The sequence below is a fragment of the Phaenicophaeus curvirostris genome, chromosome 9, assembly GCF_032191515.1.
Source record: "Phaenicophaeus curvirostris isolate KB17595 chromosome 9, BPBGC_Pcur_1.0, whole genome shotgun sequence".
NCBI classification, from domain to species: Eukaryota; Metazoa; Chordata; class Aves; order Cuculiformes; family Cuculidae; genus Phaenicophaeus; species Phaenicophaeus curvirostris.
Window position 1 is genome coordinate 560,031 of NC_091400.1, and position 19,118 is coordinate 579,148.

Below are 19,118 nucleotides of genomic sequence, written 5' to 3' on the forward strand. Positions count from 1 at the left end.
CTTTGTGTTTTCAGGCACAGCTCCCAACTCTCCAATCAGTTTACCCGAGTCACCCATCTCCCCATCCGTCTCGGGGCCCTGGGGAGACGAATGCACCATCTGCTACGAGAACATGGTAGACACGGTCATTTATTCCTGCGGACACATGTGTCTCTGCTATTCGTGTGGGCTGAAGCTCAAGAAGATGGCCAATGCTTGCTGCCCCATTTGCAGACGGGCCATCAAGGATATCATCAAAACATACCGCAGCACTTAAAGCAGCAGCAGATGCTGTGGTGGGGACTGAGCAGATGGGGAGTAGGTTGTGAAACCACACAGGTATTGATCTCTGATCATCATCCAGGAGATTCAAAAGCCATCACCCACCACCGCTCTGACCCCCTTTTCTATAGACAACAGATGAGACGAGCTTAGACGCTGCTCTTCTACCCTCCAAGCAAGCCCTGGATCTGAATTCCAGTGTGTCAGAGAAACTACGATGGACTACTCTCCCTTGTGGATTTTAAACTTTATCTCAAAAGAAAACCCACAAAAACCCAGCTGGTGCAATCATCCCTTTTCTACACCAGGCACAGCAGAGAGGAGTCTCCAATGTTTACCAGGGACACCAAGCAGCAAGAAGTTGAGTGCTACATCTCTCTTTCTGGAGACACCCTGCGTGCAGAGGACGGCTTAGAAGAGGAGAAGCAAGTGACATGTTTCTGTGTACAACCAGCCTGTAAGAAGCCCCTTAGAAAGGATGGAGCGAGGCGAGCTTTGACCCAGCAAGCAAGGTGCAGTGAGTGCATTCAGAGTTTGATAGGAATGGTTGGACTCAATGATCTGGTGGGTCTCTTTCAACCTGGTTATTCTATGATTCTATGAAAGGCAGGGGCCGTGTATGCAAAGTCCAAAACCCACCCTGTGTTGGCAGGGAGAAGAGCAGCCCCATGAGCGCTGTCCCCGCTCGTCTCTCGTTCCCTGGCAGAGGCGCTCAGTGTGGGTTTGGCAGCCAACACCGGCACTGGCCTTGCTCCCTTCCAGTGATGTCCAGCCACCTCCTGTCACTACCCTGCTGCATGATGAGTGGCTCTTGAACCCCACCACCAATTTGCTGTGGCTTGTCCCAAGTCGTCTCCGTGCAGCGCAAGGGGTTTGGCAGCAGTTCTGTCCCCGTTGCCTGCGGGGAGGGAGATGTGTCTCCCTCGCCTTTCCTCCCACTGCCTTCTAGGCAGCACTTGGGAGGGAGAAAATAAAAGAAACAAAAAAACCCCCAACCCCACTGGGGAAGAATGTATAAACCCACAGGTCTGCGGGTTTCATTTACTGGTAACTTTATCACTGTGCTTTAAGACAAAACCAGCGGGGTGGTACTGAGCCCTTCTTAGCCAGCCCGCTAGCAGGACGTGGCTGTCCTTATGAGTTAGGAAGAGAGGAAAGAAAAAAACAAATAGCTTGAGGGATTTGGTTTGCTTTGATTTATTTAAATAAATCCTTTTCTCTCCTGCCCTAGTCGGGAACCCCGATGTCCTCACGCTGGGTGGCTGCAATGGTGGCTCCCATGGTCGCTGTGGCACAACCACAAAGGAGCTGCTGGTCCTTGGGCCCAGGCAGGTGGCTCTGCAGCAGCAGGAGCTCCTGTCTCTCCTCTGCTCCCGTCCTGCTGCCTTCCAGAGCTCTGTGGAAGGTAGCAATGGTGTCTGGGCCCTGACTGGTGATGAGGGCTGGTGTGCAGCAGCAGTGACATTTGTCCTGCCGTGCTGCCCACCAGGCTGGGCTGAGGAAAGCCATGGAGCTGTACCCCTCCTGCCAAGCTTTTTCCTGCACTCCAGCCTTGAGCCACTGATAGGAGCTGGGGGAACAGTGTGGCACAGGAATAAGAGCATTTAATAGACTCAGTGGCTCGCTGCAGGGAGGTGCCATCCCCCCCAGGCAGCAGGTGAGTGAAGGAGCACTCGTGGAGGCTGCTCACACATGGAAAACGTCCTCATCTTGTCCTCTCAAGGAATTGAAAAAAGAGGCTGCTAGCTGGAGAGTGCATTGTAGAGCCTTTGTCTAAAGGCACCACCACCACTGCAGCCTACGGTGGGGTCTGCAGCCGCTCCCAGCCCACCCCCCTGGGCAGCACTAACTTGAACGCTGATATTCTGGTTACAGGGATTTACGTTATTTCTTTGCATACCTCTCACCTACACACCTAACCCGGCCCTGCTTTGCACTCCAGGTAGAATTCAGAAGCCCCGGGGTGCCGTGGCTCCTGGGACTGGACCCCCTCTCCGAGGGCTGGGAGGAGGCCAGGGTGCTGTGGGGTCACAGCAGCCGCTCCGCAGGAACAAAACCAGCCTCCGGCTCGCCCCGGGACAGAGCTGTGACCCCCAGCCACAGGGAGCCTGTTTCAGCAGTTACACAAACTCTGGTACAAAGACTTCGGAGAGTATGAACCTAAAGGGTAGGAAGGTGTGGATGAAATAGCGGATGTGGGGAAACGTGCAATAAGCATCCTCCCAAGCCTTTACCACGCCAGTGGGACTGGCTCCCCTCCATACAGGGCAAGCCAAGGGGTACATTTTATTTTTCAAGAAACTCCATCCATGGGTACCAGTGCGGTGGTGTGAATTCCCTTTTCACCTTTCAAATTCAGAGTGTTTTAATATATAACCGTGTTTGTTTTACTGTGGACCAAACTCTAGTTAGCAGAAGCTGAAAGCATCCCCCAGCACCTGAGCTCAAAAATTGGGGTAAAGCCCTGCTCCCAGCATCAGCTGGCCTCTGGTTGTGAGCAGGGAGGAGGAGAGCAAGGCTCTTTCCAGGGAGAAAAAAACAAACCAGCAAAAGCAGTAACAACAATCCTAATCTTTTGTTTTGTATGACTGGTGTAGGTTCACACGTACCTCTGTGTTCTTGTGTCATTTGCATTTCATCGCTTTACTTTAAGATGTTTTGTGTTCTGTTTAAAGAAAAGAATAACTCATTGTGAAAAATTGGATAACTGTGATTGTGAATAAAGTTGATTTAGGTATCCTGCAGCAGCATGAACGGCTGAGTATTTACCATTTCCACAAGCGTGGCAAGGGACAATGACCCAGCTGAGCAAAGGCACTGGTGGCGTGAGAACATCCTCCTTTGCAGAAGCTGAATGCAGAGTTCAGGCTTCCCTTCAGGCCTTAGGGATGAGGGAGCTGTTGACAGCTGGTCCCCTGATGGATACTATACACACACAAGGAATAAAAGGGAGGTGCCAAGGGAGATGCTAAGGCAAGATGTAAGTGCTTCCTCAGCGTGTAGCAAGGGATAGAGGGACCCAAAGGGGATTTGGAATGTCCAGAAAGAAGCCAGCTCCCCTAGAATCCAGTAGCTCCCCTGCTGTAGGGATCTGCTAAAACCACCTACAATAGAGCTGTGTGGGATTCCCTCTCCGTGTTTTCGTTTGGCTGTTGAGCAGAGGGTAGATCACCCTCTCCTGTCACAGGACATACTTGAGTTGGCATTTTCTCCCTCCACGTGGATGCTCTGTCTGCCAAGGGAGAGTTGTCTTCAGCCTTTCCAGCTGAAGGAATTCCACTCTAACAGCCCCTTAGAGGCCTAAAACATTCCAGGCTGGGTAAAGAGAAAACACTTCTGCAGCCCAGCGTTCTCCACCACCCTGCTGAGGATCTCTTAGCTGTTGGGACAAGGCAAGTCTGCGCACCCTGTGCTGCAATCCAAGAGCTGTGCCCAGCTCCTGCTTTTCTCTGGGATCTCTAGTGGGTCTAGAGAGCCTTCTCTGGCCACAGCCCAATCATGGGAAGCTTTCTCATCCCCGCAGGAACAACGGGAAGAGCTGCAGTGTGCAGACTCGATGGTTGGACTTGATGATCCGATGGGACTTTTCCAACCTGGTGATTCTATGATTCTATGATTGCTCCTAGAAACCGGAGACACTGAGCTGCCAGAGAGCCCATGTGAGTTGTCCTGAGTCCAAGCGCTGCCACCTACTAGGGCAGGTGAAGTGCTAATGCTCGGGGCCAAGCTCAGACCCTCCTCTCCCCTGGCATCAGCAAGAGGGACCAGGTCAGATACCCCGACGCTTCCCCTCTGAACAGCCCCAGCTGACCTCCCACCCCAGACCATCGCCTCCAGCTCACCAAATCCAACCCAAATCTGCAATTTCACTGCTGCTTCCAAGCTGTTCTCCACAAAGACCAAGGAAAGTCGCTAAGCAGACCTTCCCTAGAAGGTCTAGGGTATCCCCCCACCGCAGCTCTCCTGCTGCTTCAGAGCCTCCCCGGCGGTGGGACAGCTCGCAGGAGGAGGAGGAGGGGGAGAGGATGCTCCCAAAGTGGTCCAGGAGCTGCAGAGCTGGTCCAGCATCGCCACCTGGTGCTCCACACCCGGCACGGCACACAGACACTAAAGAGAAAAAAAAAAAAAAAGTGATTCCCTCCGCTTCTAATTCTCCTAAGGTTGATTTTACTCCTTTTCCACAAATATTACAAACAGACATAAGTAGGAACAGATACATTTAGCCTGAGTTCAACACAGCCCTGGTAGTAGGTCTTGGAGAAAAATCAGGAATGAAGGGAGCAAGGAGCAGTGGGTTGCTGTGTACAAAGGGATGCTGGAGTGTATATGATGATTGGACCAGCCACAAAAACCCTTTCAACCCTAATCTGGCTGGGTCACCACACAGAGGGGATGAGAGAGCACAGTTCCCAGGCGTATCTGCCACTAGCCATGTCCCTTAACATACCCAGGACTTCGTGCTGCTTCAGATCCGACTCTTGGCGTCCTTCAGAGGGCTGGTGTACCCAAACAGGTCTACTCCTCCATCACTTACCTATGTGCCAGCATGGAAGAACATTTCATGGGTGCTGTTAGCAAACACCGTGCCTCATCTTGGGGTCTGGGTAGCGAAGTGAGTCCCACAGAATACTTGTAAAGTGCTACAGCACGTGGTGAAGTCGTAGCCCCATGCTAAAATGAGGGATGCATTCACGTGAGGTAATTCTTCTGCAGGAACAGAAATTTGGGACGGGACAGTGCCCCTTCGCAGTCCTGTTTTCCGAGGTGGCCGCCAAGCACTAGGCATGAACTCTTTTGCCTACAGATTTGCAAACTGCTAGCAGACCACAAGGAAGTGAACACCACTGTGTAGAACAGTCCCATAGCTGAATTGGGAACTCAAGTGCTGGAAAACAAAGTTGTTTCCTCTTTACTATTAGATCCCCTATTACAACCCACCACCCTCACTGTAATCCCTAATCCACTGCTCTCTGCATCCTCCAAGACATTTCCCACATGAGCAGCGGGTTTCCATTAGGAGCAACTCTTCAGTTTTACCTGTCTGCTGCTTCACACAGCTAAGAACTTCTACTTGTTGAGATATCTGGGGCCTCCAACCTTTGAAGCCAGACAAGAGGAGTCAGCAGAGCCAGGATCAGACCTTAATACCCCGTGCTCGAGCATCGCCTGCTCTGCAGCCTGCACCGAGCAGTGCTAAGGGCTAACACCAATCTGCAGAGCAACCCTCCTATCAAAGAACCAAAGGGCCATTCATGTAAAATAATGCTTTTCTTCTTATTTTGGACCTGATGGCACATCCTTCTCCAAAAAACATCTTGACAGAATATTCTAAACCTTAGGAACTTGCTCAATACACACCAACGGTCTTCATGTTTGGGGGCAGAGGTGAGCAGTCCATAAAACTTTGTGGCTTAGGAATGAGACAGAAACACAGCATACAACAACAGCTTGGGGCCAGGGCACAAAAGAAACTCCTTTATCCATTGAAGTCTAAGCTGAAATTTGCATTTGCGTGCACGCACAGGTTGTTAAGTTCTCGTGGGAAAATAATATTCAGTGACAAATAAAAGTGGAAATAAACCAGTATTGAATAATTGAAAAAAATAAGATAAACCAATGGGGTCACAATTAAAAAGGTCAAAAATTTATTTTTCCTTAGGGCATAAGAGGCAGTGTAAACAAAATACAAACAAACAAACAAAAAATCACAAGTCAATTCATACAGTCTGCAAGCATTTGAAGACAGAGTACCCTTGTCCCACCTCCCCCCAAGACACTGCAAGCCTGCTCCAATGTTAACAAGCAACAATTCTGGACTCTGAAGGTCCAGTGAGTTTTGCCATGTCCCACGCTGGGACTATATTTCTCGTGTAAGGACACTGCATCTGTTTGATTAAACACTTAAAAAAAAAAAGTCCAACAAAATATAAATATTACAAAGATCAGATTTAGCACCACCTTTGGTCCAAGCAATCAATGAACTGGGAGATGACAGGTAATAGTCTGTTTAGCAAGTCCTTTCTGCCTGAGTCTTTGAAAACATTAGAGGTTCACATTGCAAGAACTTGTAACAACTCTGAGTAAAGAGCCCTCGAACTCTGGCAGTCCCTCGCAACCTCTCTTGCTCCTGCGCACAGCAAGGGGAAAGCATCATCGCTGCACAGCCCTGCACAGGGCCAGTAAACATCACTCAAAGCTGAGCTCAGCCCTGCTGGACACGGCAACCACCGTGCCAAGGGTCCGACCCTACTGTGCCCTGCAGAGTTACGACTTTGGGCATGGAACAAACCAAGCAGGAGCTTTTATTTGGCATAATTTACTCCAGGTCCTTTTTAGGCTCATCTTTTCCAATATATGGATGCCCATTAGAGGTGCATGGCTATGAATTTTTGCAGAGGTGTCTATACCTAGTTGCTGCGCCACAGCACTAGCGTGGGCCAGGATGCAGTCACAAAGATCTGTGACAGTCCTAGGAAAAAAATAAACTCCATAAAACACCTGACAATATTCTACATTTATTGCAACTTCTTCCTCTACAAAGCATCCAGAACACAATTTGTCTTTCCCTCCAGGAGTTTTGAAGCAGTCTTAATTAGCCATTATTAAATGCGGCTCAATTCCAAGATAAAACTAGCTCTAATCAGTGCCTAAAAAAAATTGCCAAGATCTACTTTTAGGCACGGCAATCTGAAGTTTTTGTCCTCCATCTTCACATGCACAGTTGCCTGAGACGGTTTGTGTTTCTCACTCACTTGTTGAGTGACCCATGCAGAGTTTTCACCTTGAAAGGCACAGACAAGATTAAAATCCCCCAACCAACCATTTATTTCACTGCTTCAGAATGTGCTGCTTTAGGGGAACCCCCCCAAACCTCAGGTGCTTTGCACAACTGTTTCCCTCCATCACTGTCACATCCAGAGTAAATGAAAACATTGTGCTATGATAGATTTCATTAAATCTCACTGGGACAGAGATGAATTTCTATTGTCCCAGTTAGAGAACCGAGCCCACAGTACAGTCTGTATCAGCAAAATCATCACAGGTCCCACGGTGATCTGTGCTAAAGCTTGAGGGACACTTCTAAAGGGCCACTTGGCAAAAAGGAGAGCTTTGCTTTTCCCACTGATAACACATCTTTTGTGTTGGTCCACAGAGAAGTTACTCGTCTTTGTTAACTAGTACTTCAATCTGCATAAAATCTACCATGTTTACACACAGGCACAGGGACCAGTCACAAAAAGGTCTTCTGTTTTGTGCTAGTTCAGAGAGATTGGGGCGTTTGACCCCTCATTAACTCTTGACATCAATGCTAAGTGCAAAAAACATGTCATTTTTTCAATTTTTTGCACTTTCAATTTTACTGGGATGATTAAGAAAGGCAGAATTTTCTATTATGCATGTGATTTCCATTTCTAGGAAAGCATCGCATAGATCCAAGCATATTTAGACCCTTGCAGGAGCTGTTCACTGTACAAACAGTTTTATCCAACTGGTCACCAACTTGAGTTCATTAAACAGAAATTAGGCAATACATGAGGCTGCAGTTACTAGTTCTGTCTCTATCTCACATTTGCTGTAGGTACCCTGAGGACCGATGCTGTGAATGTCAAACAACCTGTCAGCTCTGAAAGAATCAGTACTCAGTCAAAAGCTCCAACATCTACACAATAAACAATATTCACTCCACTGCCTTCGGTGGAGCTAGATCAGAGGCCACAGGAAAATATCATCCAAAGCTGTTATCGTGAAAAAAAGGTTTCCCCAGACTCATTTTCTTCTTCTCTTGCCTTAACTTGCAACCCAAAACAGATTGAATGGACTCCTGCCCATAAACTCTCTTAAAAAGAAAAAAAAAAAAATAGAAAAGCTCTCAGTTATTCCTTCTCATATATATTTCAACAGAAACCACACCAACTTCTAGACCTTTTCCCAAGCAGAACAGACAGAATGGCTCCCACGCTAAAAAGAAAACAATCAAACAAAAAAAAGACAAAAAAGCCACCAACTTTACCACACACACTGAGACCAGCCACACGTTTCTCTATCTCTGGTCACCCACATACTCTCCCAAGCTCCCCACAGGTACACTCCTACCACCTGGCCACTAGCAAATGGAGCGCTGCACCAACACAGAAATGACAACAGCATCTAATAGTCAAATTAACATTAAGAACATCAACCACCCAGGAAACCCACTGCAAAACCTCACTTAGACTGATTTTTTTTTTTTTAATTGTCAAACCCATGGAAGTTTCCAGTCCTGACATGCAATTTTTCTGCTACCAGAGCAAAGCACAGCTGCTAAGCCTTCATACAGAACAGGTTTAGGCTCCCAATAACTGACTAGCGTCCATGTCCACAGACTATCTGGTCTAATTAACAGCTCTGGAAACAGCTACAGATGTACATGTCCAGCTGAGCTTCTTTCAGCATCCACCTTGAGTTTTATCTGCATCCAAACTTCAGCCTTAGCAGCAAATCAATCAAACTACTGGCAAGACTTCATCTGACATGAAATTTGATATTGCGACTTAATGAAAGAGCTCATCTGCTCGATTCTTCACGAACACTGCAAGCAGAGCAACGAGCACTTCCATCCATGAGTAAAACTGCAATAAAGGAACAGCACTGGTGGAATATGAAGTTAGCCAGCCAGAAGAAATACACCTACTTTGCACACAGTTGACACCATAACACTCGGTCTGGACCCTCAGTGCAATAAAAGTTGTAACGCTACATGCGTTTTGCTTTTACAGTATTCCAGGTTTGAACTCATCGTGAGTAACGAGCAAGTCTTCAGCAGGTCTCTTCAGCAGAAAAATTCCCCCCAAAAGCTGGAAACAATTTTCACCCCCAGCACACAAAAATGCAAGGCAGGAGATAGTTAAGTCACTGAACTATTTCATTCTCTAAAACGTTTCTTTTTAATTCCTTTTCTTTTGTTCCAGTTTACTAATTGTTACAGGCTAATTCCAGTGACTGCACTATTCTCTTTCCTGCTTCTAGGGGGCAGAAACAAACCGAATGAGGATGCTCAGGGAGATCTAGAGTCAGAACAGAATTGATGCTCTGCCAGCCTAAACCCCAAGGGTGATGATGGGATTTTGTTTATTTATTACTACTTCCCTGGTGACCCAGAAGCAGTTCAAGAAAAAGCTCTCAAACCACAGAAGAACTGTTTGCACAGAGAAAGCTGCCATGTTGCTTAAATTTCAGCCATCAAATACAGTCACTAACACAGCTTTGAAGAAGAATATCTAGAGAAGCCCAAAATATTTATTTCAATGTCAAATGTTAGATTTTAAGAGTTTTCCTACAGTGTCAAGTGATTCTCCCTTCCTTCTGCTTTTCTCCATCAAGCAGGGACCAAGACAGACAGGTACCATGGTAACCAAATAACCCTGATCATCAGGGAAAGGTCATGAAACCCAACATTTTCCCAGAAATGTCACTAGCACGGGACTGTTTCACAGAGGGCCAGTGTGGGCAGAGCTGGAACAGCCGTTCTTGCCCACTCGAGCAAACTCCCAGACACACAAACCACCTCAACGGCAACAAACACCTAACTGGTGTTTGTCGTCTTTGGTGGGTCATTGCCTTCAGGGTTCAGATTGCTGTAGTACATCATGGAGTGAAAAAGCTCAACTTTTTTCTCAATAATGAAAGTCCCTAACACAGAGCAGTGATATATTAAAACCATCTATACAGAGAAAGCACCTGCAGTGTCAGACCCAGTAATTTATGGCCATATTAGAAATATCTTTTTCCTCATATTTTACCTCTCTCTCCCCTGCCAATATAGTTAACTCTTATTTCTTTCCAAATTATCAACATCATTACCATTATTTTGATTCAGTAACAAACAGGAGTCTCAACTCAGGACAGTAGTGGCTTATGCTGACAAGAACAGGTCTGTAAAACGCCAGTGTGAAGCTTTAAACCAAATTTATTTATTCAAAAAAACAAATACAAAATAAAAAAAAAATTGCACTCTCTAACTAGAATCAATGCTACCTTGATGCAAGAACAAATGAAGAACATTGTTGATGGGACCAGCCCAGCCCTGACATTTATAAAATGGGAGGAAGCAATTTGTTCTGCCTACGCCAGTCAGGTCCACACACATGGTGTGACAGACACAGCTTCTTCTCCAGGAATCGCTGTGGAGCCCTAGCCCCGATGTGAGGGCATCTAAGAAGAACAATCCTCTCGTACCACCCTTGGCAATGCCTGCACCCCCCCCACAACTGGCATCCCAAAGGAAACGTATGGGTGACTTTTTACAGACTGCTTTGCTCCGAGTTGCTTCCGAAGCGGAGGAGGAAAAGCAGCAACAGCAACCTACATCCCAACCCAAAGTCAGCTGACTGTGGGGGCTTCTGGACCCCTGCATACAGTACTTTATTTGAAAAATTACAAACACGCACAACAGACACAACTACTGAGCAGCACAGAGGGAGAGAAAGAGAAATGCAGGCACTGGGCAGAGCTAGCAGAGGCCATCGAACAGTTCAAGTGTGCAGACACATTCCTCATGCATCGCTGCGTTGGTGGTCCCCGCTTCTACCAAGCAACTAAAAGCAAATGAAAATAAAATAACTTACACAAACATTTGCTCTCAGACCATCCTATGGGTACTGTTGGCAGCTATCAAACGCTGCATTTATACACAGCACTTCCCTACGTGGCTAAAGAGCATCTCAAGTTGCCAGAGAAGGAGCAGCCGGTGATGGGAAGCCACCAGCAAATAGCAGCAAAGCTCCAGTTGGTTTTAAAAATCTGCAAGACCTGCAGGGAAGCGGATCATGGCATGGCAGCACCGAAGCTCGGCAGTCCTGTGCACCCTTTGGGGTGTAGAAACTGAGTGCACAGTGCTTGCTTTTGCTGAGAATGGTCCATGCTGAAGCACCCACAAGGCGCTTTGCTCCGCTCTGAGTCTTCTGTCAGTGTAACTCTACTGATGCTCATGAACTTGGTGCCAGTTTAGGCAAGAGCACATGAAAGAATGAGATTAATTTGTAAAGTATTAGAGGTTTTCCAAAATTATGTAATTGACGCTATTTCGGTACAGCTGCAGAATTCAGTTTTTCTGTTTGAATGCAAAGGTCTCTGGTGATATTGGGGCTTTTTGACAAACTTAAAAACAGCAGGACAAAAATCAAGCAGAAAGCTGAGGTACACCCCCTCTCCAGGGACATGAACTAGAGCCGCAGGAGATGTACTTCACAGAGCTCAGAGAATAAAATGCTCTGGCTTCCACATTTCTCTTACATTTTAGAAAAAACTGTCCAGTTTTTCAAAGGTAGTAGATTTTGTTGCTACCTGGAAAGTCACATTACTTTGGACAGATGGAAGTTCTTCCATTCAAATAGAATTTAAGAGCAATGTTTCTGTCCAACTATTAATTTGGAACTGAGAGATCAGCCTTTGCAAGCCAAGAATACAAAATCAATACTCAAATCAGCTGTGGAATTCCGCAGATGAGAACTAACCCAGATTAAATGGGGACATTTTTCTTTAGATTAACAATAAGGAAAGAAAGTACATAAGGACCTGTAAAAATATTCCCATAGCGCTTGCAATAAATAAAAGTAATAATACAGTATCAAACCTTGGGAGTGCACCAGCAGAATTATTTTCCCTTAAGTTAGCAACGATTCTGAAGTGTAACAGAGGATGTAACCAGCAGAGACATACCAAAGACAGTATCATGCATTGATGACATGCAGAGTGTTTCAAGCATAGCTCAGAAGTCCTGTTAATGCACATTCTATACATAATCCTGTCAACATGCTGCATAATCCTTATACCTTCAGCAACAGGTAAAGCTTTTTTTTATGAAAAGCAGCCATTTCCACCCCAAATCACCCAGCCATCCGTCTCTCCCTACCCAAGGGTCCTGTTTTCATCCAGCCACTCCCTTCCCTGCGTTTCCCCCTTCCCTAAGAGTGCATGAATAGAGAATTGCAAACATTTCACACTGCACGTTCCACTCCAAGTCCTGGATGAGGGGCCTGTTTATTCTATGAATATTGCACTTATCCGCTCATTGGATTTGGTTTTTTTCTCAAGAATGCAGAGTATTTGGGAAAAAATAGAAAAAAATAGTAGGATACAACACAGCAAAACATGAGTTATTAACAAACTAGCTATGAAGATCTAAAATTAAATAGTACTAGTTCTATTCTGTTAATACTAGTAATATGAAAATAATGAATGCTTTATCAAATTCCCTTGTTTTTCTTATAAGATAAAAGCAGTAACTTTCTTTTTAACTGAGGAAAGCAATGAATATATATTACAATAAAATACGATTCATTAAGATCTGAAAGTGATGAAAATTATATAATGCCTTCGTCAAACTTTATAGCATCATAACAGAAGAAGTCTTCGGGCCAAATCCATTCTTCAGCTACACCTGTGCAGATGTGAAATTCCATTTTTAAGAGTCTAACAGTGAGCCAATTTCAATCCTTCATTGTTGTATATTTGCTATTATTGTACACATCGATGTAAGAACTTCCTGCCAACACATCATTCAAGTATCCTGACGTGTGCCTGTTGTTTTATCTTGAAAAGTTTGGCTTGCAAAGGACTGGTAGGTATCCACCCACCCATTGCAAGGCATGAGAGCTGGAACAATTAACAGGAATTGCCTCCCACGGAGAAGGGCTGCTAGGAAAAATATCCTACTCTTGCTGTTATGAGAAAGTGTTTAGAAAGGGAAGACAAGGGAAACCAGCAATTAAACTTTTCAGGCATTATATAAATCTCAATAACGAACTCAGAAGTGCTCATTATTATTAAAGTTGCAGTATACAGCAAGACGCAATTTTCACATTCTTAAATTTTGTTCTCTGGCATTGGAGTTTGGATTTTCTGCTGGTTCAAATTCAAGACTTTCTGGAAAGCATGGACAGTGGGCAAGTGCAACGTAGCGAGAGCAGCCGCCTCTCCCCAGGAGGAGGGCTCCCTTCAGCTGCAAGAAGCTTTGCCCAAGCCCTGCAGAGCTCTTCCTTAACAATCTGGTTCAAGAATAAACCACAACGAGAAATTTAAACAGTACTATTGATTTCTGCATTGAGTATTCACTGAGGTGTACGTTACTTTTAAATATTGCCCTTGATAGAGTGTCAGTTCTGACAAATTGAGTAAAATGAAGCTTAAGGAGACATTAACATTTTAGAAAAGAGCTAAAACACTTCTAGAGCTACGCTGTCCTCTGAGACACCCTGCCAGGTTTCCCTGCCCTGCAGTCAGCTTTTCTGATTTAGCTTAAGGTCTTGCACTCTGTTTCACAGCTGACTTGCTGTTTCAGGGATCAGTTGAGCTGACCAAAATTAGCTGCTCGCCGATAGGAGAAATAATTCTTTTCCTGATATCTCTCAGCTGAAAGAATAAAAAAAAGGGATCAGTGAGAGATGCTGTGATAATGGTAAGATGAGGTGGAGGAGGGGGGAGGAACTGCACCGAGGGACATTTGTCTTTTTAAAACACAGGCAGTTAAACCAGCCACCAAGTGAAGGGAAGCCCAAACCAAAGCTCGCCCAGCAGGAGGGGACCTGGTGTGCCACATTCATTTCCAGCATCAAGTAGGTCATTTGCCCCCACCCTTTTTGCCGGTGCAAGTAGGTGCAGAGGGATGAAGGAGGCCACTGGTGTGACTCTGCAGCCCACCTACAGGCTGTGGCCTCTCCTCAGGTGGCTACGAAGCCCATGAGATGCGATGAAGGAGCAACTGAGCCACGGGACACTGGGCTGCTGCTTGAGGAAACTCTGCAAGCACTCTTGCTCCGTGTTGCCTCCTGCACTGCCTAGAGCTCCACAAACCACCTCCCTGCAAAAGCCAGTGCTGGAAACGCAAGCCAGCAAGGTGGGAAGGGAGCTGTGGGACAGACAGATGTCTTTTACCAAGCTAGCCCATGAATCACAGGCAGATCCCGAAGCCCTCACACTAACCTGAGCCTCACAGTGAGCCCACGTCTTCCAGAGAGGAGCCTCCTGCAAGCCCCGGGGCAGCCAGGCACCACAACTGCTTGCCAAAACTGGCTTTGCCACCTCAAATCCTGCAAGGACTCCTGCAGTTCAGAGGTACTCTGGGCTTGGTTTAGCTGTATGCAAGTGCGAATATTCATAGTAGTCCAAGCACTCCTGTCTGTACGCTGCTCACATCACACCACACTGTACTCAGAGAATTCAGTGGCTCAATGCAGAAGATCTGGGAGCTGTGCTTTTACATCCCCCCGAAGAGATGACCTAGTGGGAATGTCTTTAAACAAAACTTTAGAATATTTTAAATAAGTTAATTCTTAATAAATATGTGCTTCAAGAAAAGGATAATTATATACTGCACCTTTAAATAATGCACTTAGTTCTCTGCATCGGCTTCCATTTTGGTTTCTTTTATTGTTAAAGTGCATTAATTCAAAATAATGAACCACTTCCGCATCATTATTGTTAAAATAAATCAATACGATAACATTAATACGAGTCACTAAGTCACTACTATTAGTACTGCAATCTAGCAGATAACTCTATGTATTGCTCTATTTAATACTGTCCAGCAGAAGAATATAATACTTCTATTATAATCTCACAACAGCTCCAGCAGTTCCATGGCTGCTACCATATTAGCACAACTAAAAATGGGGAGAAGTATGAGACAGGGCCACGATGCCTCAGATACGTATCCAGTAAGATGTAGCTAACTGGATATATACGTATATATTATATGGCGAGATGTTGAGGTACGAAGAGGACCCTGCACAGTGTGATATGAGCTGTTGTGCAGATACACCTCCTTCTCCTGCCACCCCAATTTAAAGGGATCTCAAGCAAACAGCCTCCCTCCCCACCTGGATGCAGAGAGCTGCTCGAACCACAGCGCTGCTCATAGCCGCTTGGGGCACCTGGATGTTGTTTCAGCTACCAAAAGGACATCAGTTAGGCTGGCTGTAGGAAACTCTCAACGTTACTACGGAAAACGATGAACCCCACCCCTCCTACCCCCACAAAAAGGAGGAAAAAAAAAAAAGACAAGAATAATGTATAAATTGTCTAAGGTTCTTTTGGCAGAGAAACATCCCCGGTTTTACAAAATATTGTGCTATCTTACTCAGCCCCTTGATCCTAGCTATTTTAAAGTCTTCAACCTTTACCTTCCAAGCCAAATCAGTATGAAACTCTGGTAGAAAGAAGGGCATGTATCATTTTGAGTAAACCAGTAGTGAAATGGTCTGCCCTCTCCTCCTTAAAACAGATTTACAATGCTGACTACTACATAAAGGAACTAATTATTGATCTTGAGTGATTAATAAGGCCATTAAAAAAAACCCAAAACATTACTTCCTCAAGTATTTCAAGGGATTTTGCCAATGATGTTTACAGTACAAGAGTTGAATTCCTCAGGAATAATTCCATATCCCTGGCCTTTTTCAATGGGTGCCTCTTCCATTTCCCACCACGCTACCCCCACCATGTGCCACATTTCAAACCACGAGCCAAGAAAGTCAGACAGAAATGGAACTAGAAGAGGCAGCTTCCTAGTCAGATGCATTACAGACCTAATTACTTTGATATTAAATCTCTAAGCCTGAGAAGCCCAGGCACGCTTTCCAGTACAAACGTACTTTTTGGATTTAAGTGGGAACAGAAACACATATTTGGCTCCTACTTCATTTTTAAGTCTCTTCTGGTAAAACAAGACAAAAAAAAAAAAGTAATCCCAGAATGCACAGTAAATACAAAAACAAAACACTGAAAAATAATTCCCCCAAAATATACAAATTAAGGATGTGCAGACTGAGTTTGATGGCTTCCCCCCTTCATTGTAAACACCGATGTTGCAGAATGTTCCTGTTTTTTCTAGCTAATACCTTGGTGGGCCCTGCCAGCAGTCAGCACGTTGGGATTCGGACCAGATTGCAAACACAGAAGTAGCATTTGACAGCTTTGTCTTTAGTGTCTCAAGGGACTTTTGTACATTTTGATATTACGCCAAGTTTTGAGAAACCCAACTCTGGAAGAGATTCAACCAGGATCACCTGGCAGTAGTCAGGCACAGAACTAAACCTGGAGGCTACAAAGCAATCAACGTGCTTAAGCGTAGGGTTTGTAGGTTGTAATTTTTTTTCTTATTTTTTTTTTTTTTACAAGCACCAGTAGGCATTGCTGCCCTAGAACACCTGAAATCCCAACTCAAAGAACAAGACAGAACATAAGGAAACAAAAAGCCCCCAACCTGCACCACCTGATTGCCTTTTCTGATGAGTTAGCAGTAACAACAAAACACGGCTGAAGTCAGAGATCAAATCTCTCTGCAATGAAAAGGCTTCAACTCTGGACCAAGCAACTGTTGAGAGCAGTTAAAAAAAAAAAAAAAAAAAAGTGAACAGCTCCAAAGGATTAGAGTCCCTTTGTGTTTCAGAAACTTCCATTCGTTTCTCACTAAGTCGTGGAACTGCATCCAAAACTCTTGGGTATTCCACATACGGACAAGAATGAGGAGAAAGGGAGCCAAGATTGTAAAACAGAGTTTGGCACAGAACTCCCCAAGTAGATGCATGTGTATTTCTCTCTCACAAAAGGCACACGTTTGGTTTCCTATCAATAATGGGAAAGATGGATGTCATACCCTGTTACACATACAAGATTATTAACAACTTCACAAAAAGGCATTTGACTATGCTGGATCTTCCTCGTGGTTGTTTACAACACGTTAACCCCACAAACCTCTCCAGAATGTGGCAGACTTGTCCTCAGCATAGACTCCTTTGTCCCTTTGTACAAACTGGAGCACAGGGAAATGTCTTTTTGTGTTGCAATTGGTTTTTTTTTCCACACGTACACAGCAGGAACAGTATAAATTAGGGAGGTTAAAGATATTGCAATATTAGTTCTTTTTCTCCAAGTAATTTGAGGGAACCCAGCCTTTGAACGGCTTCACACCATTCATGATCTGGCAGTACCACCAGCCATTTGGGTTCCTTTCGAGGACCTCCATGCAGACACCTTCCTGAAACCCTGCAGTCTCCTCATCCCCTTCATAGTCTGCAATGGAAACATAGATGTCCTTGAGATTGTTGTGAATGAACTGGGATTTCTCAATGGGCTTTGGCCTGACTGTGGACACAGGAATCCCATTCCTCTGGGAAGGGAGGTTGGTGGTGGTCTCTGAGCCCTCTGTACCCGACCGCTCAGGCTGCTTTCCCTTCATCTCACCAGGCTGGGACCACGCGTTGCTGAAGGTGGAATTCCGACGGACGGTCCTAAGATGATCTGTAGTCGTTAAAGACTCATTTCTGCGCAAGGAGCATGACAGGTTGTTATCCTTTGGTGGTGGAGACACAAACACTGACTGTGGCCGGACAGCGAGTTGCCTCACACCGTTCCTCATTTTGACTGGCCCTGATGGTTTTGAAAAACCACCAGGAGGTTTGCTTGGGATGGGTGGCGTTGCACGTTTGCTCTGGTTGATGGTGTTTAAAGCTTGAACCCTCTTCTCTATCTTCTCTAAACTGTTTGACTTGTTTTCATTTTTCCTGTTCCTGGCAAATGAGGCATCAGTTTCTGCTGATGTGGTTTCTCGCTGATTATCGGGGAGTGCCAGATAATGGGAAGGAGCCCAGCCTTCCATGTCGCCATATTTCAGGTACCACCATCCACTGGCTTGCTTTTCCAGCACTTCCACTTCTACTCCTGCTGGGAAGCAAATTTCAGAATCCTGTACCTTTTGGTATGAGTCAGTGGTCACGTAGAAACATCTGGAATTATTTTCTTGCTCGGGTTTGGCTGGATGGCTAGAGGAGAAAATGCCGCAAGAAGGAGCTGTAATGAAATCAGCTGAGCTCCTTCTAACAGGATCATCTTGGTTCTCAGAAGCTGTGTGCGAGGGGCTCTCAGACTCTTCACTTCTTGAACCTTTAAGTCCACCTCTGAGTTGCCCGGTTGGCCTCAGCTGACGCCTTAAAGTGCTGATATCCATCTTTTCTTGGCTCTGAGAGTCTGCCTTGTTTAGGAAGGGTTTGGGCCTAACGATTGGCTTTGCTCTAATGGATGGACTCTGTGCAGGCTCCTTCTTCATGCCTGTTCTTGGCACGCTCCGTAAGCCAACATCTGAAGCGGACCTTGGTTTTGTCTCCTCGTTCCTAGAATAGTGACATTTTCCAAGATTGGGCTGGATGTTTTTGTCCATCTTGAGCTTCACAAGTGATGATTTAGGAGAGCTTGAACATGGAGAATTCCTTCGGATCAAGGAAAGAGAGGAGCTTTTCTGAGAATCTGAGTCTCCACTAGATTCCTTATTGGACAAAGCGTCTTCCACATAACGCCTAAATCCCTCGTTCTCATAGATGGTCTCTTCTTCGTGAGCAACATCTTCTAAAGACTCTCCTACTTTGAACTTTGCTTTCTGAAGTGAAGACACAGAAGATGGCTTGAGGGGCTGAAACAGTTGTTTTTCAGGAGTGCCCTCTTCACGGTGACTTTCACTTACTTCACACTCTGACTCAAAGCCAAAGGCAGGCACATCATATTCAGGTTCTTCATATTTCAGCTTGTGGGGAGAGTCCTGGGAATCTCCTGAAGAAACCGTGCCAGTAACTGTTCCTTCTTCAGAGTCTTTTGGTTTACTGGGAGGTGCTGGGGGAGGAACTTTTGGGCGGGTTAAAGTACTGGTTCTCCTGTTTAAATTCGGCTTCTTCCTCTTGTCAATGTAAGATGCTGGAGCCCATCCTTCCTTCTCTCCAATCTGCACATACCACCAGCCACCAGAATTCTTTTCTATAACCTAGGAGATGACAAGGAACATGTTACTTAGACAAGAATCTCAACCAATGGCTTTCCACTCTTCCTCTTTC

The 19,118-nt window shown here is 45.5% G+C and overlaps 2 protein-coding genes across 8 annotated transcripts in view; one reads left to right on the forward strand and one right to left on the reverse strand.

Annotated features, from left to right (window-relative positions):
* The window catches only part of NEURL1 (neuralized E3 ubiquitin protein ligase 1), a 152,781-nt gene extending 149,709 nt beyond the window's left edge, over positions 1-3,072 (forward strand). For all 3 annotated transcript variants that reach the window (XM_069864205.1, XM_069864207.1, XM_069864206.1), the window contains exon 6: positions 15-3,072. In XM_069864205.1, coding sequence (XP_069720306.1) covers positions 15-256 — 242 coding nt within the window. In that variant the 3' untranslated portion in view covers positions 257-3,072. The remainder of the gene's footprint in view (positions 1-14) is intronic.
* A 2,811-nt stretch (positions 3,073-5,883) lies between these two features.
* The window catches only part of SH3PXD2A (SH3 and PX domains 2A), a 244,838-nt gene continuing 231,603 nt past the window's right edge, over positions 5,884-19,118 (reverse strand). For all 5 annotated transcript variants that reach the window (XM_069864088.1, XM_069864089.1, XM_069864087.1 and 2 more), the window contains one exon: positions 5,884-19,048. In XM_069864088.1, the coding sequence (XP_069720189.1) occupies positions 17,153-19,048 (1,896 nt within the window). In that variant the 3' untranslated portion in view covers positions 5,884-17,152. The remainder of the gene's footprint in view (positions 19,049-19,118) is intronic.